Raw genomic sequence first — 27,693 nt, 5'->3', positions numbered from 1 at the left:
CCCTTATCCCGCGGGAGCGGCGGGGCCGGGAGCGCATCGCCGCACCCGCGTCCCGCCGGCCCTGCCGCCACGCCCTGCTCGCCGACATGGACGAGGAGAGGGTGAGTCCCCGCGGGGCAGGGCCTGCGGGCCGCCCGGGAGCCCGGCGGGGCTTTTTCCCGGCGCTCGGCCTGGGAAGAGGGGCTGTGCGGGAGGGAGGGCAGCGGCGCGGGGGAGGGATGCTGGCGGAGTTCTGGGGGGACCCCGAGTCCGCTTCCCTCCTGGATGTGTCTCTCTCTCTTTCTGGGGACATTCCAACCCCACCTGGCCGCGTTCCTGTGCCACCTGCTCCAGGTGAGCCTGCTTTGCCAGGGGGGTTGGACTGGGTGATGCCCGGAGGTTCCTTCCAGCCCTGCGTATTCCACGGTTCTGGAATGAAGTGCTCCAGCGGTTGAGGAGCTCTTTCACTCTGCGTATTCCTGTCATAAGTAATTATGATGCGTGCATAAGCCCTTCTGTTTACTGTTGATGTAATCTTGTGTTGAAGGGAGCTAATGCATAAAAGGGTTTTGTAGGCGATTTTTTTTGTTGTTTTCTTCTTCTTTTTAAAAAATTTTATTTTATTTATTTTTTTAATTCCCTCCTTCCCTTGCTTGCCATCAGACCCCTCGGGGAACTCATTGAAGAGCAGAGATGTGCCCACCCAAGCGTTGGGGCTTTCTAGGGCAGATACCCCCTCCCTGTAAAAAGTTGTGACTCAGCCTCTTGGCTTCCAGTCCATCAGTGCAAGAGGGCTCTTACTGTGTTCTGTGGACCCTGTGCTTTCCTCAGCTTAGGAACGTGTGGGGCCTGAGTAACTTAGTGCTGGATAATGGATTGAAATTTACAGATCAGTGTAATTTTGTCGTGCTAAAGTCGAGCCTTATCCTCAGCGCTGTAGGAGTTAGTGGGAAATCACTGAGGAAATTAACTCTATCCCAGCCACAAAAGAACCTGCTGTGAGTTCACAGCTGGCAGCCCAAGGCTTCAGCAAATCCAGCTCCTGATCCGAAGCAAGCAACACTCTAAATCACAAAATACTGTAACTCTACGTAACTCATTTTACATAAAACTTATTTATGCTAAGCAGCTAGTATCTCTGGAGGTGTGCTTTGGAAGGTGAGATGTGAAATGTCATAAAAAGTGTGCTTCTGGTAGAAACTCTGTGAGTTTGGGTCTGTCTGCCTTTGCCTGCTCTGTGTGAAATTTGTCCCTCTGGGGGAGGGCTGCCCCTGTTGTGGGTGCTCTAGGTAGATGTTTCTGAGTGGGGTCACGGATCATATTTGAATTCCAGAGGTTCTGAATACAGCAGTAAAACTGCAGTGGATCTTGTATTTTACAGTGCTTTCTCTACCAAGGATTAACTTGCTAATGTCACCTGTTCTGTACGAAGTTCTCCTTCAAACTCTGGCAACTTCACTGTGTTGACAAGTGCAGGAGATTAAATTGATGGGGGCTAAGTAAGCATGTCCTCCTTGAAATTTGATCTGGATATGAAGGTTATAATGTCGCATGATTTTGTCCTGGGCCCAGCACTGCTTCAGGAACTCTTCTGCTTGCAGTCAGCTCCTGAGCCTTCAGTATGATCTTGAGCAAGTTCGTAACTCGCTTCTTATACAGAACTGCTGTGATTGTTTAATTTATCAAAATTTAGTTTTTATGAGGTGCCTGTCTGCTTCAAGAGGTGCCATGTCATGTTAGTTACTCACTATTCAAAGGAGGGTGTTTTGTTTTTATCCACCCGTCAAGACTACAAACGACATGTTGTAGGGCTTCCCATCCTTTTTCCTATCCTTTTTTACTCTTTATCCTCTGCTCATCCACACTCTTGCTTCACCAAAAGGAAAGAGCAGCATGAAGCTCACTGACAGCAGCAAAAATTACCTCTGTGATAAACATTTCGTAATGCTTCGAAAATCCATTTGAAACTGACCTCACATAGAGGTCAGAGAGAAAGCTCAAAGAAAATTGCTTGTAATAGAATTCTGTGAAATACTGCATTTATCAGTGGGCAATAGAGTTAAATGTCTTTTAGTGCAGAAATGCCAAGGAACTGTGCTGGGCTTAGTGCTGTTGAAGTTCTTCTGTAAACTAATGTAGAATGTAGGCCTCATCTGCTGCTTACCTTGGTAATTTTTCTAGAACTCTTTGTTCTGTGAAATTATACTGACTTCTCAGAAATTCCCCTTAAAGGAAGAAATGGCAACATCGCAGCATGTTTTTAATTTGGCATGTATGGTATGTCTGGAAGGAAATCTATGTTCTACATATCAGTATTAGAAGATTGTGTTGGAAAATAGAGTAAGGTAGTAGTTCCTAAAAGCTGCCTTCTTTGTTCTGGTGGTTTGTGCATTGGTGTTTTAGAAAAATTCTGTCTACTCTTGGTGGGTACTTTTAAAGGGCATTCAAACTCATTAAAATTTCACCAAACCTGGTTGAATTTCTTGACAGAGGAATTGGCAGCTTACTTAAAAAGAGCCATACCAACCCACATTTAGTCAGTTAAATGTAACTTCAGGTGAAAATCTTGTTTAACAGCTGGCTTCCAGTTGCTGCCCTGTGCTTGGCTGTGTAAAGGCCTTGTAAATGTTCTTCACGTGTAGCTATTTTCCTTTATTCGTGATGTAGCTATAAAACCAAGCATCATTGTTCAGCACTACACGCAAGAACACTTCTCCCCCATGTGTTGCAGCTGAGTAAGCCCTAAGATCCGTGCTGAAAGAGGATTGTGAGTTTTCCGTGTTCATCCAAATTGACAGTTGCGCTCATAGGATCTAAGGCTTATCTCCAGGCTATCTGGCCTGTGAAAACAATTGCCTCTGGTCAGTAGTGAATGCAGAAGCAGCTGGCTGGACAATGGCTATTCATCTGGCATTCTGATGTGTACAAAATTGCCTTCAAACGTTCTCAGTTTTCACCAGACAGGAAAAGGTTCAGTAATGAAGTGGTCAAGGTTTTCTGTGCCTCTGTTTCTGAAAGAAGCCAAGGTCTTGTTTCTGTTCCCCCAGAGTCCAGAACTGAGTCATTGCTGTTTGACCTGTCACATCTGTATGTAACGCTATGTAACACCATCAACACCTGTGGTAAAAACACTAAAATTTGTTTTTTCTACTCGTGGTTTAACTTCCTGAGTATGACACTATTAAGCAGGAAGGGGACTGGAATACCCATAAACACTTCATTGCAGATTTGTTGTGAGCTGCCCGGGAGGGGGTCACAAGAAAGAGGAAGGGGCACAGCTTAGGACGAGTGGAGAAGTTCCTTAAATCTGATGTAGTGTTGAGGTTCACTGTGGGTGTTGTGAAAGGATAAAATATTTTTCTTGCTTTTTAGCAAACAAATGTGATCTAGGTAGTACATGGTTATTAAGAAATTGCTTCTGGGGGGGACTTCTGCAACATCCCTTTGGTGGTCTGGCTGTTTCCAAGGTGTGTTTATTATTTCTCTGTGCCGTGGTTTCCTAAATTTCATCAAGTTACAATGTTAGAATGAGCAATTGTAACTGTAGGTCAACTGATTAATAATATATTAATTAAGATAGTGTTTACCTGTCTTTTTAGAGTTACATTTGCTTCTAAAACTTGTCAGCCAGCGTGAATTAAATTACAGAACATTCTTAGTTAACTCCTCATCTTTTATTTTTGCGTAGATATGCTGATATGCTTTAATAATATAACTTGACTTAATTTTATCTACCAAGCATTGATGTGTTTTTGTCAAATTCTTGGAATATGTGGCTGGCTGCTCAACCAAGTTAGACTTGGTGGTCCTATTTAATTTAAAATAAGTTTTGATGTACTTTAATAGTTTTGCTGGCTTGGTATGTGTTTTTTGTAAGCTGAATCTACTGCTTTTTGAACAGCTGGAATGCATATCACTGACATAACCTTGATTCTCTTTCTCAGCTGTCAGTAAGCTTTCCTCTTTGAGATCACTTTTAATTTGAATATAGAAATTACTCACCCAAAATGTTTTCCCACTTGTAGAATAAGTTTACAAATTGCTTTTACAGATCTATTCTGTATATAGAATAAACTGTGAGTCTGGTTATTTCACACTAGCTTCTTTTGACACGAGGAAATCTTACCTTTTCTTCTGGCTTTCATTTTACCAGTTTTTAAAATTTTCTTTATTGGGTCTCTGTTTGACTGCACAAGCACCAGCTTTCTCATCTGGAGAAGCTTTGTGGTGCCAGTGGGTGTTTTGGTACAGGTGACTTGTGTAGAAAAACATGTGAAACGGTGGGGTATCTTAAGGCAGGTTCTTGATTTCTCTTAGACTAACACCTGGAGATCTTTAATTGGGTAGAATGCTTCCTAGAGCTTTAATACTCTTTCTCTGTACTGAGAAAATGCATTTCCTGATCCTGTCGAAACTGAATTTGCTGCAGCTGGAGTGTCTGTGATGAATTTTCATGTATGTTGAAATGGTGATGATTTTAAAAAACTGCAGGACGGTTTTAACATCTTCTCTCGCTTGTTTTTGTAATTCTAGGAGACTCTGCAAAGGATTGTCAGTACTCTAGTGAACAAAAATGATGAAATTCACAACTTCATTGACATGCTGAACCATACAATATCAAATGTTCAGGTATTTATGTTAAGTCTCATAGCTTGTATCTGAGAGAGGGCACCTTTGCACTTTCATTAGTCTCAAACTGGGTAGTGTCTAAAGGATGGGCTGTTAAGAGTCAAGTTCAAAATACATCTTCATGTTAGAAGTGGACAGAAAAACGTTTTATTTTTTAGGTCTCTCTCTAGATGGAAGGTGTGGTAGTCTTGCATTTTCTGTGAAAAGCTTTTGTAGAACTTCATTTGTGTGGGAGAGAGAATCTTCAATCTGATGCAAGATCTGAAACTCCCATTAGTGGGAAATAGTCTGGATTTTCAGACTTCTGCTCTGTTTGGCAGACTGAAAAATGATACTTGAGAGGAAATTCTTCACTCTTTCTCTTTTCAGCAGTTTCACATTGTTGGGCTCAAGTTTAGAGTTAGACCTAAATGTTAGAGCATCTGCATGGGTGAGGTTCATGTTCCCTTGGCTTGTCAGTCAGCCCAAAGTTATTTCATCCTAAAGCTGAGCCAGGTTGGCTGCAGAAATGGAAATTATCCAGCAGATCTTTAAACTGCCTTCTTGAGTGTAGTTTTTAGTATCAAATGAAATAATTTTATTTGGAACTGGGTAGCTTCCTCTTCCCAAACATCTAGCAATCCGTATACAATTGTGAGAGGGAAATCAAGGCTTTTGGCGTGGAACAAAGTTGCCACGTGTGCTGGTTCTGTGGAGTTTTGAGTATCGTGGAATTTTCACAGATCTCAGCATTCAGTGTCCTGATGTAGAGCCTGCTTAAGAGACTGTTCCATCTTTCCTAATTGCTTTTTACCTTTTTGATAAGATGAGAAGCAGTCACAAGGTAGCCAGTGGTCGTGGCAAAATGTGTGGGGAATAATGTGACTTTCAACATCTTTGCATTGTTTCCAGTGTTAACAGCATCTTCAATTCTCCTCTCAGGTAAACTCTTCTAATGCCATCAGCGAGCTGGATGAGGAGTTTGATGGTCTGTATTCTGTACTGCATGAGATGAAGGGGAGCATGGCGAACACTATTCAGCAAGAAGAGGCTCGTAAAATTCAAGCTCTGCAGGTAAATAAATAACTCCTTCTGAAAAATGTTGCAGCTACATAGAAGCATTTTTAAACTTCCTCTGTTCCTGTTATGCTATCCCCATTTGTTACACAGCAATATTGATTTTCAGGATTGTCTTGTGACAGTTCCAGAGCTGGTAAAGTCACTGCCTTTTTCAAGGCTGTTGTCACACTGTCATTCAGTGATGAAGTGCAGTCCTGTAAATAGAAATTGTAGTGCACATGAATGTAAGTGTTTATTTCTCTGCTTTCTGAAACCCTGATGCTGGGGGAAACAGGGCATTGAAATTAAATCTGGCTTTTAAGTTAGACTTCAGCTTTTTCCCCCTTGGAGTTGTGGGATGTGCCAAGTATCACTGTGCACTTGCCAAGCAGAGTGAAGTTAGGGCACTGTCAGAGGCCTTGGTTATATAAGGGAATAAGTTGTCACAGATGCATAACAAATCCATGTAGTTCCTGGGACTGGTGCTTCACAAACCACTGTTCTAATGGGAATACATCAAATTATTTTTTCTGTTTTTGCTCCAGGATCAGCTGAGCCAGTGCAGCCGTGCCCTGGAGAGCTCAGAAGAGCTGCTGGAACTTGCTGTCCAGTCGCTGGACATAAAGAACCCTGTGGAACTCTTAGAGGTAGAAAATATTGACTGGATGTGTGTGAGACAAGTGTTGGCATCTGTCTGAATTTGAAATGTCCTTTGCATTACTCTCCTGAACACTGCAAACTTACCAGGTGAACTTAGAGTGAGGACAGAGAGGTATCTAAAAATACAGTTATTGCTCTGCTGAAAAAGCCAAGTTAAGCACTGTAGTCCTGAATTTTTATGCAATTTCTGATAAAAGAAGTTGGGTCTTTTCCTTAGTTAGGGTGGGGGGGAGGGAATACAAGGCCTTCTCCTAGACAATTGATAGGCAAACTTGCAGGGATGACCCCAGAAAGTGAGGGTGAAATGACTTGTATCTAACTGGAAGAATATACTTGTAAATTAAGGAAACAGTTCCACATATACAGTGAATCAGTACACTAATGCTTGCTGCAGTAATCCTGGTGGTAGCAGTGGGATCAGCCATGCCAAATCCAAGCCCAGCTTTTTTTTCTCTCTGCATTTTAATGGAAACAAGCACACAAATCAGTTTAAAAGAGCAAGGGGGAAAGCTGTCTTCCTGTGTCAGTTTTACCTTTTGGCTGCATGTTTGTGTGCTGTCGTGCTTTCTGGGTGTCAGCTTTGATTTATTTGCTTTTAAGAGCAGCAATTCCTAAACACTATTTTTTTCTTTAGCTGGAGCTGTCCTTTCTGTCTTGTAGCAAAAAATTAAGCTAACTCTTGAATGCTATGCAAAATGCAGCTTTGACTTTCTTGGAAGTTGTTCTGTTTCAGATCTCTCTAATGCTTTTTTCCAATCAAATACACCAGGGAAAGCTGTCTGAACATTTGCTGGGGGGAAGCCTCTTCAGATTTGGAGTCTGAAGCTTAAGATACTGAATCCAATTCAATGAGCTCTAATATGTAGGATTTGATACTGGTATTGCACTTGTGCATTTGGGGATGACATTTTCAGGTAATACTGCCTTGGCTATTAGGCAGCTAATTCTATTACTCTGCTGCTAGGAATAGCACGTGTTTGTGAAGGAGCATCTCCAGCCCTGACTCCTGTATTGGCACAGATTTTCTTTGGATGCTCCAGTAAATCAGTTCAGGAACAACTAGTATAAGATTATTTTTAGATTTTTTTTTCTATTTTTTTTTTTTTGGTGGCTTTACTCTGAGTTGATTTACCTGGAAGTCAAAAGAACATGAGTGGAAGATTGCAGGAGGGTTCAGTGGTTAGGTAGGATGTGATCAGACACTGCTGAGCAGCTCCTCTGGGGTGGGCTGATCCTTCTCTGTCAGTAGCTTTGAAACAAACTAAAGTCAATGAAGTTGAGCTGGGTCTGTCTTACAGAAGATGTTGAGTCTTGGCTACCACATAGTTTACAAGACATGGAGATTAAACCCGAGGATTTTGTTGTGAAGTAGCTCTGTTTTATCTGCAGCTGTCATGTAGGAAAATCAGTCAATAGTTCCTGAAATAACTTTGTTTTGAGATAAAGTAAAGCTACCTCTTAAGCTAAAATATTTCTAAGCAGTTGCTTTTTTTATTCCTGCTTCCCACTTTAGGAATATATGATTGGTTTTGTAGCAGTGACAGCCTGATTTCCTATTTATTTTTTTCAGTGTGATTTGCATTTAGTGAAAAATTGGAAAGTTCTCCACTTTTGACTTCAGACTGGGAAGCTGCCTGATGATTCTTGTCTCTTTGAAAGGGAAAATAATTCAGCTGAATGAGCAGCTAGATCAAGGAGCAATGTTAACTCCAAGCCTGGATTCAACAGGCACAACCAAGCCCTCACTACTTCAACAATAACCTTTTGTCTTAGGTTTGCAGCTCCTTTTGGTGAAGGAGAGGGATTTTTGTTTTTCCACATGCTGGTTGATGTTTATCTTTTAGATGTCATCACTTCTGCATCTGTTTCAGTGTTATCATTTGAGAAGAGCTGCTTGCTGTCCTTTTTGAATGCTGCCATACAGAGAGAGTCTTTTGTTATACTTTTCCAACAATACTTTCTAACTTTCAGAGGAAAAGTTAGAATAAGTTGTATCTTTTCTTATTTATCAGGGCATGCATGCTGTGGTATGTAGTTCAGCAAGTCAGGCATGGTTACTTGACACTAATAACCACTTCTTAGTTTTAAAGAAAATACTATGTCAGTTAAATGTTTTTGACTTGGTTCCGTAGCTCTTTTAAAAAGCCACGGAGAGTAACTCTGATTGAGAGAAGTCTGGAAATACTAGGTCACACTCAAAGTTGAGTAATTTGGAATTGGTTCGGTGTAGTTCTGGAAACCAGGTTTTTTTCCCCAGATGCTATGGTGTTGCTGTGCTAACCCATGCTATTAACATGCTTCATGGGACAGTTTATTTTGAGGAAAATCTTAATCTTAAACTTTTTTTGAACTTCAACTCTGAGCAACGCAGCAGAGATTGTTCTTGGCCTTCTTGCATGTTACTGCCATTGATACTTGCATGGAAATACTAACTACTTTCTCTCTCTTCTCCCTGACATGCATCAAGGCTGCCAGACAGATCAAAGATAGGTACAGTACAAAATCTATCACTTTTATGTCTTTGGATTAATCTTATCCTTGAAAATGCATTTACTTTGAAAGGGCCATAGTCAGCTTTAATCAAATTAATTGACTCTTTCCTAAGTGTTAGTTATTACAACTTTTGAGGGGGAGCTAAAAACTTCTGTGCTGCTCGTGTAGTGTTTTTCTTGGCTTTTCATAACTTTAAATAAAAAGATGTTTTTGATGCAGGGAAGTAGAGCTCTGCATCAGCTGGTGCTGTAATTATTAGGTCTTAAAATATAAATGTATATCATTAATTATTATTGTTAATAAGCTTATTTGTTATTAATACCTCACGGCTGAAATTTAATGGTGTTTCAAGCTGACTCTGCCCCTTCAAGTTGTGGGAGGATTTTGTTGGTTTGGTTTTTTCCCAAGTGCTTAAAGACTTTTGCTAGCTAATTTTCCTTCAAAATGTAAAAAAATGTTGCTGTTGAAGTACTTCTGGTGACACTAGTGACCATGAAATTATTATTTCTGGTAGCTTTTCTTTGAACTATTGTTTAAAAAGCAAAACTTTGCTGTTTCAAAATCACTACTAAGGCCATTTTTGTTCACTTGGAAGAATGCTAACTCTATTCCAAGAGTATGACCTTCTGGTTCAGAAAACCTTCTATGATGTGCATAGTATTTTGAGAAGCAGCTCACAGGATGTTGTTGCTCTTGTGGACAAAATAGGTTGGCTTTCAATGTACAGGTTTTTCAGTGAAGGTCTGATTTACTAAATTCTCTGAACCTCTGTGTAAAATGGGTAATTGTTAGATTTTAAATTAATCTTTGCTTTTCCAAGGGTGAATATTTAGTATCCATAACAGATCAGAGGGATAGCGGATAGTGTCAGTGATGGGACTCTTAATACTTTTTATCAGTAATAAGCATCCTCTTCTGGTTTCTCAAAATTCTCACCAAATCCTCTGTGGTTCTCTGTCCAAGACTGGTGTCTGAGCAGAAGTTAAAAAGATGTCTGAAGCTGACTGTTCCCTGGTGTTCTCTAGCTGCTAATCAGAGGATTATTCTTCCTTAAGGAGAGATTTACTCTACCCATCTGGCTGAACACTAATGTGCTAGGCAGCCCATACTGAATTTCAGAATGTGAGCTCTGTCTTGGGAGATCAATTGAATTGTCTTTCATGATGTTCAGCTCGGTCTCATAATTGTCTCCTATCCCAAAATTGCAAAGCTCATCACTCCTGACTTGCATATATCTTTATTATTAAACTTCATGTTTCCTCCACCTTCCCCATTACCAGATTTTTTGGTTTTTCAGTGTTCTTTGAGGTATCTGTGGTTAGTGCACAATCTCTCTTACATACTAGTGAAGTGCAGGAAGTGGCATGCCTTAGGTGTTCTAAAGGTGCCACATATCTCTGGGTGTAAAATGGATCCATGTCTTGGCAGTTGACTTTTGTGGTATATATATTACTTGGTAGTTGAGAATCTTTTTTTTTTTTTTTTTTTTTAAAGGAGGAGTTGGGACCTCTGTGCTGTCTGAATCAATGTTACTCAAAATCTGCTGCATGGCCTGGTGTCTTCATAGATAGATAATAATAGGACAGCCTTTTTTTTTTTTTTTTTGGTGGTGTAGTTGGAGAACAGAAATGACTTGAGGTTGTTCAGAATAAGTACTGAGCTAAGATTTCAAGAGTGGAAATGGGAGCTGTGCTTCACAGAATCCCAGGATGGGTCAGGCTGGAAGGGACAACAGTGACTCATCTGGTCCCACCTCCCTGCTCAAGCGAGGCCATCCCAGAGCACAGGGCACAGGATTGTGTCCAGAGGGTTCTGCAATATCGCCAGTGAGGGAGACTCCACAGCCTCTCCTGGCAATCTGCTCAGTGCTTGGTCCCTGCACAGGGAAGAAGTTCTTCCTCATGTTCAGAGGGAGTTTCCCAGGCATCAGTTCCTGCCCATTGCTCTGGTGCCATTGCTGGGCCCCACAGAGCAGAGCCGGGGCCCTGCTGGGGGCAGCCAGGGACACCCAGGGCTGAGGGCCCCTCTCAGGTGGGGCTCCTCTTGAGGCTGAACAGCCCCAGCTCCCTCAGCCTTTCCTCAGCAGGGAGATGCTCCAGGCCCTTCCTCAGCTCCACAGCCTCTGCTGGCCCCGCTCCAGGAGCTCCGTGTCCCTCTTGTGCTGAGGAGCCAGAGCTGGACACAGCGCTCCAGAGCTGCCTCGCAGGGCTGGGCAGAGGGGCAGGATCCCTCCCTGACCTGCTGGCAATGCCCTTCTGAGTGCACCCCAGGATCCCATTGGCCTCCTTGTGCCCAGGACACTCTGCTGGCTCGGGGACAGCTGTTTGTCCCCCAGGACCTCCAGGTCCTTCTCTGCAGAGCCGTGTTCCAGCAGATCACCCCGGCCTGTGCTGCTCCTTGGGGTTATTTCTGCCCAGGTGCAGGACCCTGCATTTGCCTTTGTTGAATGGAAGTTCTGGTCTGGTACTTGCATGTTCCAATCTGCAGCTTGAAAACAAACTCTTCATCCCCTGATAAGGTCATAGATAGATATAAGATCAGCATAGTCAGGTTGTTAATTGCTGTTTAGGAGTGCCTAAACATGATCCTGAGTCTGCACTACTTCAGACTTTTCATACTTGCTGAATTTATGTCAAGTGATACGAATTTTGTTTTGTTTCTTATCCATGTTTTTTGTCACTAGTATAAAGTCTTAAACTTTTCTTTAGCCACCTCGTTAGTATTTATTTGCTTAGTAATATGGAACAGGTGGTAGCTCACACCATTATTCTGAGACAGTCACATTAGCAAAACTTTCTATTTTGAGTGTGCTGAATGGCAAACAATTATGTGTTAGAAAAATGTTCTAATCTTTGATCGGTAGTTTGACGTCAGTGATACAGATTGTCCGACTGCTGTTTTGGAAAATGGGATATAGGACTTGACAATGTAAAATACATTTTGCTAATGCTGCTTTCTTGGCTTTAGTGTCACAGTGGCTTCAGCATTCCGCCTCTCTCTGAAACCAAAAGTCAGTGACAGTATGACTCATATGATGGTGGACTTCGCTTTGGAAAAGCGCATGCTCCAAGCTGTGAAGTTTTTGCCAGGTAAAATCCATACCCAGTGAGTTTAATTTGTTGCTATGTGAACAACTTGCTGTATTTAAACCAACCAAAGGACAACCACACCTCTTGTGCCCTAATAAGCAAATTTTTCAGAGTACCTAAACTCATTCTTACTCATTGTATGTTAAATTGAGTACCTTGAGGGTGAGAGTTTTCTAGTTTTATTGAGTTACTTTCTACATAAGACAGCATTTTGAAAAATGCCATTGGTCTCAGAAATGAGAATGAATCTTCCAGACCATGTTTTTTCCTGAGTTGTCAATTCCTCTGTACTCCATGAAGTCACCTGAGGTTTCTCAGGACTATCTCTGCCAGCTTGATGCTGAGTGACACCCCAGAGTCCTGCTCATGTGCTGGAGTGTTATGTGTGGAACTGTAAACTAATGCATTGCTTACAAGAGTGGTGAAATGATCTGAAATACAGGAGATGGACAGTCTATTAGTACAGTGATATTACCATACTACAAAACGTATATTAATCCATCTACTACTGCTTGACAGTAAACCTAGGTGCATTAGACCAGTGTGTATCTTTCATACCTTTTTATTCCTATTGGTTTCCTATTTAAAACACTTTGCCCTTGGCTGTTACTGAGAATATATTGACAAGAACAGTGCTGGCAGGGGTGTAAAGTTGTTTCATCTCTAGGTCACAAATGCAAATCTGTTAAGGACTTGGCAGCATCAGTTTTCATTTCTGCCCTATGTGTTGCAGATACAGTATGGGGTAGCAGGTGTAGTAAATGACCAGTGTTATTCCTAGTGGTCAGCTGGCAGTGTCCAGGCAGAAATTCACCTTCTAGTCTTGGACTCTGAGTGTCAATCATTGCCCTGCATTTCACAGCTAAGGGAACAGTGCACATGTTGGGATTGGGAGTGTAAAGATTTAACAGCAAGTTTGAACCAAATTTTGCATCTAGATAAAGGTATTATTTAGTATGACCCATCTTGTACATTTTTCCTTGTCAAATACTTAGGAATTTAAATTTGGCCTCTGACTTGTAAGCAGGAAAATTGACTGTCTGGGTATCAATCTTGCTTTTTCTACTGTAGTGCCAAGCGTCCAAATTACCCAGACACCAAAAGTTCAAACTGTTGCAGGCAAATTTGCACTGAGCAAATCTTCATACACAATGAAATACTAATGTCCTAGTGTGGGAAGTTGACAACAGGTTTGGTGTTGTGGTAGTTTGAATACTGCTTGCCAGAATTATGCTTAAGACTTGGTCACCCTGAGTAGGTGGAAGACTCTTTACCTGGTATCTTACACCGTGATAAAAATATTGGGGTAGTTAACTAAACTTAGAGACACATATGCTGAAATAATTGTCCTAATCTTAATTTTTCTTTGAAGGGATCTTCTCAAATTATTATTGGATGACTTTAAAGCTTGGTTCAAATGGATGTAATTAACACTTGAGACTTTTTTGTACTTCAACCCCCAGCAGGCACCACACAGGCAGGATAGGGAAGAGAATAAGAAGGGTAAAAGTGAGAAAAATTGTGGATTGAGATAAACACAGTTTAAGAGGTAAAGCAAAAGCTGTGTAAGTGACTTAATTTGCTGCTTACCATGGGCAGGCAGCTGTTCATCCATCCCCAGGAAAGCTCCATTCCCTATAGCAGAGGGTTTGGAAGACAAGATGCTGTCACTCCAAATATCTCCCCCCTCCCTTCCTTCCCCCCACTATTTTATACTCTGAGCATGACATCCTATGGTCTGGAATATCCTTGGGCCAGTTGGGGTCAGCTGGCCTGACCATCAAGCATTTAAAACCTATACCCCCAGTTTCAGTGTAAGTTCCTTCTTGGCTTAAACTGCAGGGATGTGTGAGGGCAAAAGGGTTTGTTTTAGTAGTGCTGGGTTAAAATATTGGAACAGATCACAAAGATAAAGTGTGAAGGTAGTGTTCATAAAGCAAATTAGGCTTTCTGCTTCTGGTGGGCCTGCTGTAGCTAGGAGGGGTTTGTGTCTAGATAGAGAAATTACACATCTCTAAGTGACTCAGCTGTAGGTAATGTGAAGCTGATTGTCATCAGTCATTGTGGAGGGGACTTGTGGTGAATAATCTGTTCTGGAAAAAGTTGTTTCAACTTTATCAAGGCGACCTGTGTGAACTTAGGACTTCGTCATGGGGACCTCTGTAGAACAGCACAGTTAAGGGTTTGAGTGTTCAGAAAAGAGATGGCTTTTGACAGACAAAATCTGTAGGCCTATCAGTTCCACAGATGCATCAGTATTCTACTTTTTTGATGTTCCTGCTTGATACATTGACTTGCAGGCCACCTTTATATCTATTTCAAGCTATTGTCAATGCTGAAACAAAGGAAAAGGGTGTTGCAGACCTGGCCTCCAAAAAATGAAAACAGTAAAACCTCTTTTTCAGTTCCTGCAGAAGTCTTCCTTGCATGTCCTTTAGGCACTGCAAGTAGTACGTATATGCCTTCTTTTTCAAAACTTTTTTCCAGAGACCTAAGTGCTCTTTGATTTCACAGAAATAGAATTCTGTTGTCTGTAAACAAAACTTCAGTCTTTAGTGGGCTTTAGGAATTGTTTCCCCTCCTTTCAAGACAAAGGGATGAAAAAGTAAGAAAACTGGGTAACTGAAGAGAAGCTAGTGGAAAATATTAGTGTCTGTAGTGATGGAAATAAATGTAAGTGATGTTGTGTGAGGGGTGCAGCTGAACTTGCCTTCCAAAGACTTAGAAAGAGAAGTTTGCTTCCTAATGTTCTTCCTGTGTGGTATTTATTCCAAATGTAGGTTCACAATTGTAAATCTGCTCTACTTGAGCCTTCTCTTCTTTAAACTGACCTGTGTGCTTGTCTTTCTGCAGTCCCTAAAGCTCCAGAGATAGATGTAGCAGCATGTCTGGTTGCTGACAACTGCATCACAGTATCGTGGAGAATGCCTGAGGAGGACAGCAGAATTGATCATTTTGTGCTGGAGTATAGGAAAACCAACTTTGATGGGCTCCCTCGACTAAAAGGTGAACAGCACTGGGAGCTGGTCGACTACATTAAAGCTACTCAATACACATTATCAGGTAAAGGGTTTTTATACTTCAAACCCAAGCATACTGATGTAACTTTTTATGCTTGGAAGTATAGCAAAATGCCCCTTTTTCTGCATGTAATGAAGCTGCCATTATATCACATTAGTCTTGGGTGCTTTGTACAATAACAGTTCTGTCTTTTGTTTTGACTTGAATGTTTTGCAAAACATTGTGTGCTAAATAAATTTCACACAGGTATTCAAGCATGATTTTTGAAAACTGAGATAAATGCAAGACTGCTGCATGGGGTAGATCTTAGTCTTGTAGGAGTTGTCAGTAATCAACATGATTTCAAGTTTCTAAACATTCACTTCGTAGGTCTGAAATTTGATACAAAATACATGAACCTTAGAGTACAAGCTTGCAACAAAGCTGTGGCAGGTGAATACTCCGACCCTGTGACTCTGGAAACCAAAGGTAAAATTTTAAAAACTCTTAAACCTTATCTGTGGTGAAAACCCTGCACTTTAGCTCCTCTGCCTTTGTATATGAACCTGTATGTTCAGTCTGCTGAAACACTTCCTAAGTGGAAAGGAAAACAACTGTAAAGGATTAAGAAGCTTATTGGCACAAAGCTGCCCTTTTGGCATTCAGACCCTGAAAAAATGGGGCAGTTAATGTCACTTTCTCCAAAAGCTTGGTGTTGGGTGCTTTGAACTGTGGAGTGACAGTCCCATATGCTGCTGCATGATGCCAACATACAGCGCGAAGAAGGATGAATGTTGTGGATGACTCTCAGGGCATCTAAACAGTTGGTGTGATTTTCCTGTTATTAGTGACAGACACAGCTTTCTCTAACTAGAAGTTGCTCGAAAGGGTTTTCTTGACTTTGTAGCTGCAATTTCTAAAAATTTCTTAAAAATACTCAAAATTGTCAATACTTAAAAAGTTGGCAGCCTCAAATTGCTGAAGGTGAATGGTCATCATGTTAGAAATCAGCTGATCTGGGAATTGTTAAGTTGGCTTCCTAACATCATTTCGTAAATAAATTGAAAGAGAAATTTCTTGGAAGGAATGTTTTGTGACAGAACAGAAATCTTTACTATTAAGGTAAGAGAGTGATCCTGAGGCTTGATTTACAGCCAGGTCTGGTGTAAAGGGTAAAATCAGTTGACTGGTATCAACTATATAAATTTATATAAGTATAAATTCTGTTCCTTTTGAATGTTACTTCATAAGAATAAAGCTATATACAATTTGAATGAGCTGAGGGGCATTCTGGTAACTTTTCTAAGATTATTTTAATACTCTTAAGGAACAATTATTATCAGAGACATAGTACCCATTTAGTAGTCACATACTTCCCTACTCCAGTGCCAGAAAAGTAATTCTGATTTTGATTGTTTGGGCAGTTACCAAGCTTCCCATATTGTTTTCATTATTCCTGGGTGAACACTTAATTCACTTTCCTTAATAATCAACCGGTTGAAAATCAGTTTCCTTGTCCATGGGCTTAAACCAACTGTTGTTTACACTTGTGCATTTTTGAGCTCCGAACTCTTTAAAATAAATCTCAAGTATATGTTCTTTCAGGGTCAGACTGTAATATCTGATGGTATTAGGACATTTATAGAACAGTCTGTAAATACATTTAGGAAATTCAGCCTGTTGTATTAGCTTTTTGATTGCAACCGTGAGACTGAAAAGATGATGTTTCCATTGTGTTCAGTAAAACTCTGCTACAATTTTACTACTGCTTGTATCATTTTCTGTGAACAGCCACCACTGGGAGAGAACATTGTACCATTTCACTGTTTTCTATTTTGTCTTGACCAGCATTTGTGTTCAGTTTGGACAGTACTACTTCTCACCTGAACCTGAAAGTTGAAGACACCTATGTTGAATGGGATCCTACTGGAGGCAAAGGCCAAGAAAAAATAAAAGGGAAGGAAAATAAAAACAGGTAAGAACTGTTTTGTTAGTATATGGGATATCTCATCTGGCAATTAAAGGAAGAGGGCAGGAGGGAATTAAACTACTTGAGGAGGGTGGGACATGAAAAGAATTTTCATTCAGAAGTGTTTCTCTTGAAGAAATTTTAATTTTTTAATTTTCCTTCCTCTGTCACACAGATGTAGAGGCTAGAATTGTGTCAAAATTGTTAAATACTTATTTAAAAAATGCATTTGTTAGGGTATCATTCAGTGTGGTGAGCTAAAGTATAGGTGTGGTGGATTGACCTTGGCTACCCACCAGGTGCCCACCTGCCTGCTCTATGGTTTCTCCTTCTCCTGGTACCAAAACCTTGCTACGTAAGTCCAGGACAGTAGATAAGGTAAATGTGAACAGGCAGCTGATGTAATTCTGTGTTTATTAGTGTTGGAGGTTGGTTCTGGTGAATAGACAGCATTTCTACTATAAAAAAAAAATAAGGAAAGAGCTGACTGACTGCCTTGTCCTTTTGAGAAAGAAAAGGTTAAATAAAATTGATATGGTATGTAGGTGATGTGTGAATGTATCTTAAACCCTCATTGGAAGGGAAAAGGTACTGATAAAACAGCCACAAAAGGTAGTGGATAATGAAACGTAATTATTGTGGAAGTGGTAGCTCTAAACATACTGTTTTCATCCAGGAAAAACACTTAACTTCAGCAGAGCTCTTGGTAGATTGTTAGATGTCTGCTCTTCTGAGTCACAGGATAAATACTGTTGGAAGAACATTTAACTCTGTCTACTCTGGCTGAGCCTTGAATATATCCAAGGATGAAGAATGTGTGGATGAAGAATGCGTTAACTTGCTAGCCCTCTATTCCAGGCCACTTTTATGGGAGGGGAGGAATATCCTGGTACCTGAGTGGAGTTCCCTGTGGTGCAGTGAGTCCCAGGTGCCTCTCAGCCATCAGTGTGACCTCCTCTGAGGAAAGGCTGGCTTGATCTTCCCTGCTCCCTTTCCTGTTGCCTTGTTAAAGACAGCAATTGGTTTTTGTCTTTCTCAGGCTGAGCAAAGCCAACTGTGTTTCTGTGCTTCAGACCCTTAATTGTGGTGTTGGCTTTCCATGGGATGTGCTCTGGTATGTCAGGGTATAAATCCAAGGAAGCCAGACCTGGACACAGGAGGGCTTCAGGGTCAGTCTTACAGCTGCCAAAAGGAGAGGAGTCGTCACTTGCCTTGGGCTCCTGGTCACTGTGTTGTGGCTACAGGCTGGATGTGGTTGACCACCTCTGCCACGAGGGTGCAGGGTGTTGTTGTCAGTTTCTTGCTTCCCAAACTCTCAGTGGCTTTTCTGCAGAGCTGTTCTTCCCTCAGGTGTCCCTCAGCCTGTCCTGCTGTGTGGATTTCCCTCACCTGGAGAGCTGTGAGCCTGTTGTTCAGCTGGATCTGTACAGAGCCTATGGCCCCACTCTCCAGTTTGTACCTCACCTCTTGGGCTTTGGGGGTACTCGGTGGGAATGGGTCCACACAACTGGCTACTCCCTCAGCCACGAATTATTGGCTTTCCACATGCACACCTTGAGATAATTTATGAACAAATACATTCTCCAAAGGCATACATTGCCAGAAGCATGACAGAATTCTGTTGGGATTTTAAAAATGGGGATAATTTGCTGTAGTAATGGAACAGCTCTTTAATGACGACTTATTTCTGTCGACAGTGGCCAGAATCCTCTGCTGAAGAGCAATAGAAGGTGATAATATGTCTTATTCCTAGGATCTAGCACCTAGTTTTGTTGGGAATCTCTGCTACTTTCCTTTGCTTGATGTCATGAGAAACAAATCTAATAGCCTTTATCAGTAACAGTGCACATGCACATTTAGAAGTTACTTTGCAGTTTATTTTGGATTCACAGAGATTATGTATATATTCTCCAGTGACTGGAAGAGAGTCTTTCTGGAAGGATTCATCCTAATGTGTATGAAACCTGATTAGAAATGGTTGGAAGGGCATAATATGTTTTTAATAATTGTCCAAAGATCCCTGTTATATACAGACATATTAATGCTTTCTTAACCCTTTGGCATGTTTTTTACAAATACGGTAAAGATCTCCTTTCTGAGAACTTTAAAATAATTTTTTTGTTCTTATTTTTGAATCTGAAAACCTCTTTGCTTCTGAACTTGTGCTGTAGCTGTTACTAGACATCAGAGGGTAAGAAGTAAGTGTTATTACATGTTTGAAGAGGATGAAGCACGATGGCATGTGTTAAAAGCTTCATGGCCATTTGAATTGCAGAACCAATTGTTCAAATGAGAAATCTTGTTTTTTTGAGATGTAAAGTTAGGAAAAATATTCTCCTATTCCTTGTGTAGTTGTGCTTTTTTAGTGTCACATTTTTTCACTGTTTTTCACCTTTTTGAGAAATTACTTTTCCTATTTTTGATCTCTTCTTCTCTCTTGTTGGTTTAGAAGTTGTGGGACCAAAAGAAATGCCCAGGATCCTAATTTCTTACAGGTTTTATTCCCCTGTATTCATCTATCAGGTGGATCTATCCCTGATTTGAAATCATGAGTAAAGAAAAGCTTATGTAAAAAGCAAAATGAGCTCTTGAAGCCATGCAGTGTCAGTAGTTCTACTACACAAAGTATAGCAATTTCTGCTAAACTTAGTTTTAAAACTAAGGAGCTGCTCCTACTTGCTCAGCTCAGGGAATTTAATATTTTGGTCTCTCTCTGTAGCTGTCAGTAGAGAACTTCCCAAGTTCTTGGCTCAGCTTTCTTTGGTAGAAGGACATGGTTGCACATTTAACTTTGCATCTCAGACTGACCTTTTCTAGCAGGGGATTTAGATGAGCTTTGTTCTTGTAGGAGGCTTTTGTTTCTTCTTAAAAGCATCTGTGAGATGCCTGCATTAGAGGGGAAATTTGGAGCTGACTCCATGGGAGGTGGGGAAAAAAAAATTGCAGTATAGTTACTTTAAACAGCATATGTGCAGTTTTTAAGGGTTGGAAACACATGATGGCAACAAAATTCTTAATTATCTCTAATTTATTAGACCAGAAGAAAGCCTTTCAATAATTTCTGATCTCCTTCCTTGACATTTCTTCTCCAGAAGAGAATACATCTTGCTTGGAATATGTTCTGTTTGCTGAAATGGATGAGAAAACAGGGACTAATTGCAGTGCTGTAGGCAACAATCCTAAACAATGAGACAAGGATATCTGGCCACTGAATTGTGGAAGAAATGTGTCAGTTACTGGCTAATAAGGACTGTGCTCTACTGGAAAATGGGCATGAAACTGACTTCCTGCTATGAAATTTGCTGCCTTCCATTGGAAGGGAGACTTAAGCACTGTGGAGGAAAAAAAAGCCTGAGCAACTGTTTTTTTTAAGCTTTTATGTCAAATAGTCAATGCAATTTTCTGAACTGATAAAGGCTATTAAATTTTGAGAGGACAAAGCACATGCAGTGGCCATTTACAGACTTGAACAAAATAAATGATACCAAGAAGCTTTTAATGCTTACTTAACCTTGAGAAAATTCTAGCAAAGTGCCTGCATTTTTTACTGTGATTCTGTAAATGGCCACATTGCTACATTGCTTTCTGCATAACCCATTTTTACTGGGTCTAATAGAAAATTTTCAGCAGCGTTTGTTGGGAATGTGAGTGGATGATGTCTGATGCAGATGAAGCAGGATGGAATCTGCAGAGTGCCTCCCTCTGAAATGATGCTTTAATTCTTGGCTTTGCTTTTTTTTTTTTTTTTTTTTTGTTCATGCTATCACTTGCTAACTTTTTCCTTTGGTAAGTAAACTGCAGCGTCCCCCATGTTCATAAAATCCAAAAGCACTTGATGTGGTTCACCTGCACAATATACACCTACCCCCTTCATGTAGCTCTTGTGAGCAATTTGGAAGCATAGTTGTCTTCTATTGCATGCTAAATGGTGATGCTCAAGTAAACAGCTTTTTCATCAGTGATTTTTTTGCAGACTTCTGTAAATGGAATGAAACAAACTTGGTCATGAACTAGATTTTAGCATACTTATATATGGCAGCTTAGTATCACTTAGCTTTTGATTCCCATGTGACTTTATTTTCATGATGGTATTAGGCAAAAGGGACATTTCCTAACCTTTTCTGAAATGGTTTATGAGAATAATGAATGAATTGGAAAGAAAACAAGCTGAATTTCACTGTATTAATGGACATGAAAGTAGCAAGTAGCTTTACCAAATTGTAGCTGAAGAAGTTGGAGAGAAAACTCTTCTGTGGGTGGTATCTCTTCCAAAGCTAATGTGTGATATACTCCAGAGGATGAGAAACTGAAAATTACTTATCAAGTGTATTTCAGAGACTGCCATTGTACTTTTTTGGGGTTCTTGTCAATGAAATTAAACTGTAAACCGCACATCTATTTCTGAGAAGTTAGAATTCTTTGCTACTGATTGCCTTTAAAATAGTAATCAGATGTGATTCTCTGTCTACTGCGGAATATTGCAGATAGTCTTCACTTGGCTTAATGGTTAAATTATTGGTAATTCTTTCTGAGGGCCTAACTGAGGTAAAAAAAAAAGCTTGAAAACCTCATTAGGTTAAAATTATTCTTTTATACAACTGATTGCTCATTAGAATATTCCCCATCCCAAAGTGTTTCATTCAAATCACGTGCCACACATCTGCTTTTTTTCCCCCCCTCTGTTTCCATTCTCAGCTGCCTCTGAACTTGTTTTGTACAACACTTTGTACGTTTTGTTTGTCTGTCACCTCTTCCCTCTCAGCCCCTGTGCATGCATGCTGTTAGAGGCATGAACTAATGTGTCATTTCAAGTGTTTGGGTATGTCTCTTGCACCTGATGGACTCGGGGACACCTGAGTGTGCATTTCTGTCGCTGTGTCCAAGTTTTGAGTGGTTCATCTCTCCTTTAGAAGCAACACAGCGTCTCCGAAGAGATCCACTAACAGCCCAAGAGCCTCGGCGAGGGGCGGCCGGGATCGCTTTGCTGGTGAATCCTACACAGTGCTGGGTGAGTTGAACTTGTTTGCTCTGTTAGGAAAGGGCAGATCAGGCAAGAATTAGAGGGAAAGTTTGTGATTGTTCAAGGCTGTGTACTCAGCATTGTCCTGCTCAGAGCACTTTGCCCATATGACACCAGATTTTTGCATCTTCAACTCTGCTCTTTATTACAAAGCTCTTAGTGACTGACATTCATTGCTTTTAAGCATAAATTGGTGTTAAACATCTTGTTGTAATGACCAAGGTAAATACAGTCTCATTATTCTGTTTTATATTTATATTCTATTGTACAATTTTCTTATTCCTTATAGTTCAGATTTTATCTCTTTGCCTTAAAATAAAGTAGAAAAGGCAGCACTGGTGCCTATTTGGAAGGCAGCACTGTAATGTACACTCAATTGTAATTAATTACACTCAGTTGTAATTAAATGTATCTCTCTTGGTAGGAGACACTGCTGTTGAAAGTGGACAGCATTACTGGGAAGTGAGAGCCCAGAAGGACTGCAAATCCTACAGCGTGGGAGTAACATACAGAAACCCGGGGAAGTTTGACCAGCTGGGAAAGACTAATTCCAGCTGGTGCATCCATATCAACAACTGGCTGCAAACCACATTCTCAGCAAAGCATAACAATAAAGCAAAGACTCTAGATATACCTGTCCCAGACAGAATAGGAGTATACTGTGACTTCGATGGAGGTAAATTACACCTTTAGGAGATATAGCAAAAAGAGTTAGCTACTATTTCTGTTGAGTTGGAGCAGTGCAAAGCTGAAGAGGTGCATTCCTTCCAGACTGATCCAGTCTTGTATGGCAACACAGAGCCTAAGTGCTTGTCATGTCAAACGCACTGAGTTCGTCTGTGTGACAGAGCTACTGAAATTCACTGAAAATAGTGAATTTTCACTCTTTTGGACTGCACTTAGTGCATCCTGGAAACAAATCAGGTTTTTTTTGTACAAGTTAGACAGCCAACAGCATCATAGCTTAAACTATGGTTAAGCTGAATTTCAAGTTGTTTTCTCTCTCTCTCTCTCTCTCTCTCAGGTCAGCTGTCATTTTATAACGCAAACTCAAAGGCGCTGTTACACACCTTCAGAACAAAGTTCACCCAACCATTGCTACCAGGCTTCATGGTCAGTATTTATAAAATCTTATAGTTTCTAGCACTGAATTCAGATTTAATTTCTTTTTTTTTTTTAAGAAGGAAACTGGAAGCACTTGGTTTGGCTGACTGGTAATTTTTGAAAGTGTTCAACTATTTTCCTTTGGATGTCGTGTGGTGCTTACAGTAGAACCCCGGCAGGACTCTGCACTGGGATGTCTCAGCTATGTAAACAGAAATCATTAAATTTGTGTATGGGAAGTTAAGAGTACCTTGCAGTCGCTGATGAGCCTGCTGCATAATTGATCCAAACTGATGGAGTCCAGCATGCTCTGAGCCATCAGAGCAGGTGTCATGGGACAGAACAACACCAGAAGTTTCCCAGTGGAAAAAAGTCTCCAGGTTTCACAGCTTTAAAAGCTCAGTGGGATTTTCTTGCCAGTCGGTTCAGTGCTCTCTTTTTTGTGGCTCTAAGCTAATTGGCAACAACTTTCAGCAGTGTTAAAGGCTCAAACCTTGCCCAAAATGCACAGGAGAAGGATTAGTTACTGAGTATTAGATTCTCTTTAATGATTTAAGTAATTTGTTTAGCTGAACTGGGAGGCCTCAGCTGTGTTGTAAGGTGCCATAAAGTGCATCATGCTTTGGGAGCAGGGTGTATAGGCCTTGGATTTTAACAGGCCTAGATTTTTTTCATGGCTGTTTATTTGCCTTGCTGATTCTTTTCAGCATGGGGGGAAGAGAACAGCTTGAGAAATGCTGGGATACATATGTTGGCCATCCTATAGCATAGCAAAGGCTGACTCATATAAATTCATTTCCCAAGTCATATGGGGAAACAGTAGCTTGCCAAAATTCAGGCTATCCCTCTGTACCTCACACAGCCAGCTCCTCACACGGAGTGACAGCAGCCTTATTAGCTAAACAGAAGAAGTAAAAATGACAAACTACTTAATTACACCTCTCAAACTTACTTATAAACATGAAAATACAGCATTCTTTCATGTGTAGAGTAGAAGTCACTGGTACCTGTGCCTCTGGAGCTTCTCAAACACTTTTTGTTTGTAATATGTTTAGGCTAAAAAATTTTAGCATGACATGGCAGAAATAAGCACTGCTTTCAGGCACTGGAGCATAGTGAGAGTTGCTTTTCATTGTCACTCCACTTGCTGCTGGCACACTGGCCTTCAAAGAATTTTTCTAGTTAGGAGCAAGTGGTTTGAGTACTAGGTCTTGAAGCATAGTACTAGTTATGAAGCATAGCATGTGAAGCATTTTAGAATTTATGGACTAAAAAATTAGCATGTCTGTGATTGGAATGGTTTACAGAGTGCCGTGACAGAAGACAGGCAGCTGTGTTTGTGCTAGTTAATTGTGGGATGGGAGGAGAGACATGTTTGGTTCATAATGCAGATTATTTTTTTCTTTCTCCCTCCAGATCTGGTGTGGTGGGCTCACAGTGAGTACTGGATTGCAGGTGCCAAGTGCCGTGAAAACTCTTCAGAAGAGTGAAAATGGATTGGGTGGTTCAACAAGCAGCCTGAACAATGTTGCCTAGTAATGTCTGTTCAACACTTCTGCTGCTGAATGTTTTTGTTTTTCTGTGTAGCTACTATTCACAGAAGCTTGTGAACATTGGATTTTGCTGGGTTTGCTACCTTCTGCTGTTTAGGGCCTGGGTGCTGATAGTGCAAAGGTTTGGGACTAAAGTGTTAGGAACCAGTACTGGGAATCCAGGAAAATGTCAGAAAGCTGAACTGTTGCCTACTTTAAAAAAATCAAGAGCTGTAACTATGTACTTTTCTAATGCTGTATTCAAGCATTTTGTTATGGACTTGAATAATAGTTTTGTTACAAATACTATTTTTCTGTGAAGAATATAGCAAATACCAGTTTTTAGCTCTCCTAATACAAATTACTTAACTATGTATTTTATTACTACTAGGCTTGCCATTAGAAGTTGTGATTTCTGAGATGCATTTTGAAAACAGACTGATTTGCTGGCCTAGCCTAGCCAAATATCACAGCAGTGTGGTTTCAGAAGGATATTATAAGAATGTGTAGGCCTGGTATGAAGAAACAGTAAGAGCAGGCTGTGATGATTCCCCCCCCCCTACAAAATCTTCCTATTTTCCATGGGTAACTCATTTTTAAAGTGGTGTATATTGAGATTAGCTCCAGCTTGTCACAATTACATCAATTACATTCTAATTACATTAGAAAATTAAATATGTATAGATGTTCCATTACCTTGACTCCTATCTGCAAGCCTAGTAAAACAGTAGTCAAATGATTCGTAGTAATGGGAGAGCTAAAAAAAGAAAAATCATGTTATATTCTTCGTGGAAAATCCCAGTTTGCCAGTGGGAATTACTTGGTTATTATAGACTTTTTTAATCTGCTTTCTTCCCTCTAATCAAGCCGAGGAGCATATAAGTAGTTTTCAGGTACACTCTTAAATCAGGTGTTTCCTAACTGAAGATTTGTTTTCTGGTATCACCTGAAAACTGTTATAAATTCATGGTCCATAATGATTTGGCTCATTTACTGCTGGGCCAGTATAATTTTTCCTTCCGTGTATCCTTTAGCCCATAAAACCATTAACATCTAATGATGTCAAACCTCAGTATTACCAATGGCTCCTTTCTGTCCCTCACAATTTCTCAAGAGGAGGAGAAATTCCTTGAGACACCTTCTAATAAACTGGCTATGATGTTCAGTGGAAAGTTAACAAGGAAATGTAATTACCTGTTCTCGGAAGTGTTATTTTTCTTGAGGAATCATGAAGTTGACAGGTTGGCTGAGCCCTAAATGTTTATTTTGTGTCTGGAACTTGAGCATCTCTTAATTATTTGCGTTGTGAACTTGTAATCTCTCTTTGCAGAGGAAAGTACAAAATAGTTCCCAGTTTAACTGTACCTTCTTCTGCCTGTTCTGTTGCTTGGGCTTTGGGACAAAGATACTCAGAAGTGACGTGGTTCTTGGTCAACAGTGTCTGCATCTGTTTCACACATTATCTGCAGATGTTATTGTTATGCAAATAATCTGTGTATAATCTTTTCTCTTTCCATTTTATTGCAATGGACACCTGACTAGGAGTTTTTTGGGGATAAACTGCTACAAACTCAGTTTTCAACCAGTTCTAGTCCAGGGCTGTGGTACACAGACACCAGGACAGACTGGCACCTCCTTGTCACCACCCATCCACTTGTCTTGATCTTGGGTGTTCAGCTGCAGTTCCTCTTCAAATTTCCCTTTGTGGAAAGAAAGGGGATGTTTACAACCAGCTAATGTGTAGTGAGAACCATGAGTATTTTCCAGCCCTCCACAAAAGCATTTTAATTATGAAGCTGTTTTTTTTGTTTGTTTTTTTTAGCAAGTTGTAGTGTAATCTGCGAGGTGAATTTGATATGCACCAATGTAAAAATGTAATTTTTCTTTAACAGTTAGTTAGAGGAAAGCTTGGAAGTGTTTCATACTGTGACTTGTGACTTGCAAGTTTTGGTTTAGCTGATGTCCTAGGTGAACTTTAACATGTGACTTTTTACCCTTAAAGGATGGGTTTGTTATATAGTAGTTTGCACAGATGTCAAATTTTTGCTGCTAACATCTAGTCCAATTGTTTTTAGTAACTGGGGATATGAAGAATTGCCTTAAGCACTTTAGATATTTTTCTTTTTAGACTGTTTTTTCTTAACTAGTGTCTCTCCAGCACCCATCATCATAGGAAGATGAGTGACACCACACTGCTCCCAGTGTTGCTTTTCGTTGCAGTTGGTGCAGGGTTTGTGCCTGCAGCTGGGCAGGGATACCTGGAGCCTGTGGAGTTACCTTTTCCTTTGTGAATCCACTTTCAGGGATTTGGAGAGGGGTGGTTCCTTGGCAGTGGATTAGACTTTTTGAAGGTCTGTAGTTTTGCCCTGTAGTTCAATCTACCAGGCACGTGCTTATTTACTGTTAATTACTCTGGAGCTGATACTGCGTGGTGGCTAAAAAGGAGCTTTCTGTTCTATGACCAAAAGGAGATGCTGAATTTTTTTTTTTTTTTAAGTACTGACTGCTGGTATTCTGAAGTTACTTTGACTCTGAAAGCCTGAATTTTGAGGAGCTAAAGGTTTTCCTTGAGGTTTTCATACATCAGATGAGCGTAGCTCCCATTGTCCTGTGGAAAACTATGAGGTGAACTGCAGCTAGGGATGTCAGTGTCAGACAGGATAATTAAAAAAACAAACAAACAAACCATCCGGGGATATAAATACTTCTGCAAATACCAAACAGCCAGGGCAGCAGTTCATTTCTTAGAAACACAGGAAAAACAGAGGCCAGTGTACAGATCTTGTTTCCTTACCCCTCCCACGTTTGAGATGGAGACGGGGGGAACCACCTTGGGAGTATGTTGGGCTTGTCCGTGTTTTTATTTTGAGGCCTGCGGGGTGTTGGATGGACGCTGACCGTGACTTGTGTTGGTGTCGTGCGCCAGCGTCGCTATTTTTTTGGGTGTCCTGTGGCAGCGGCAGCCCGGCCGTGGGTTTCCTTCGGAGCAGAGCCCGGTGCTCCCGCAGTTCCCGGTGATTCCGGTGGCCGAGCATCCCTGGGCCGCACCGCGGGGTCCCTGCCCGGAGCCCCCCGGCATGGAGTTGTGGGGGGGGGGGGGGGGCCGTCCGCGTGTGACGCGATGTTTTGTACTAATACAGAAATCTGCAACCCTGCGTGTCTCTCGGTGTGTAGTTTTAC

The 27,693-nt window shown here is 40.8% G+C and overlaps 1 protein-coding gene across 4 annotated transcripts; it reads left to right on the top strand.

Moving 5' to 3' along the window:
* On the top strand, positions 1 to 27,668 carry FSD1L (fibronectin type III and SPRY domain containing 1 like). 4 transcript variants are annotated; one of them, XM_048291843.1, is made up of 14 exons: positions 1 to 101; positions 4,513 to 4,608; positions 5,530 to 5,661; positions 6,192 to 6,293; positions 8,774 to 8,796; positions 11,767 to 11,888; positions 14,742 to 14,951; positions 15,279 to 15,377; positions 16,737 to 16,863; positions 18,555 to 18,587; positions 21,771 to 21,865; positions 22,302 to 22,553; positions 22,902 to 22,990; positions 24,398 to 27,668. In XM_048291843.1, the coding sequence occupies exons 1-14, from the start codon at positions 87 to 89 to the stop codon at positions 24,515 to 24,517; spliced, it is 1,515 nt and encodes a 504-aa protein (XP_048147800.1). In that variant the 5' UTR covers positions 1 to 86; the 3' UTR covers positions 24,518 to 27,668. The 4 variants fall into 4 exon arrangements, with proteins under 4 accessions (XP_048147800.1, XP_048147799.1, XP_048147802.1 ...); XM_048291842.1 differs by having other exon boundaries at positions 21,768 to 21,865; XM_048291845.1 differs by lacking the exon at positions 18,555 to 18,587.
* The last annotated feature ends 25 nt before the right edge of the window (positions 27,669 to 27,693 follow it).

The sequence above is a fragment of the Corvus hawaiiensis genome, chromosome Z (genome assembly GCF_020740725.1).
Source record: "Corvus hawaiiensis isolate bCorHaw1 chromosome Z, bCorHaw1.pri.cur, whole genome shotgun sequence".
Classification (NCBI taxonomy): Eukaryota; Metazoa; Chordata; class Aves; order Passeriformes; family Corvidae; genus Corvus; species Corvus hawaiiensis.
The sequence above is the reverse complement of the archived record's forward strand: the minus strand, read 5'-3'. Positions and strand labels throughout refer to the sequence as shown.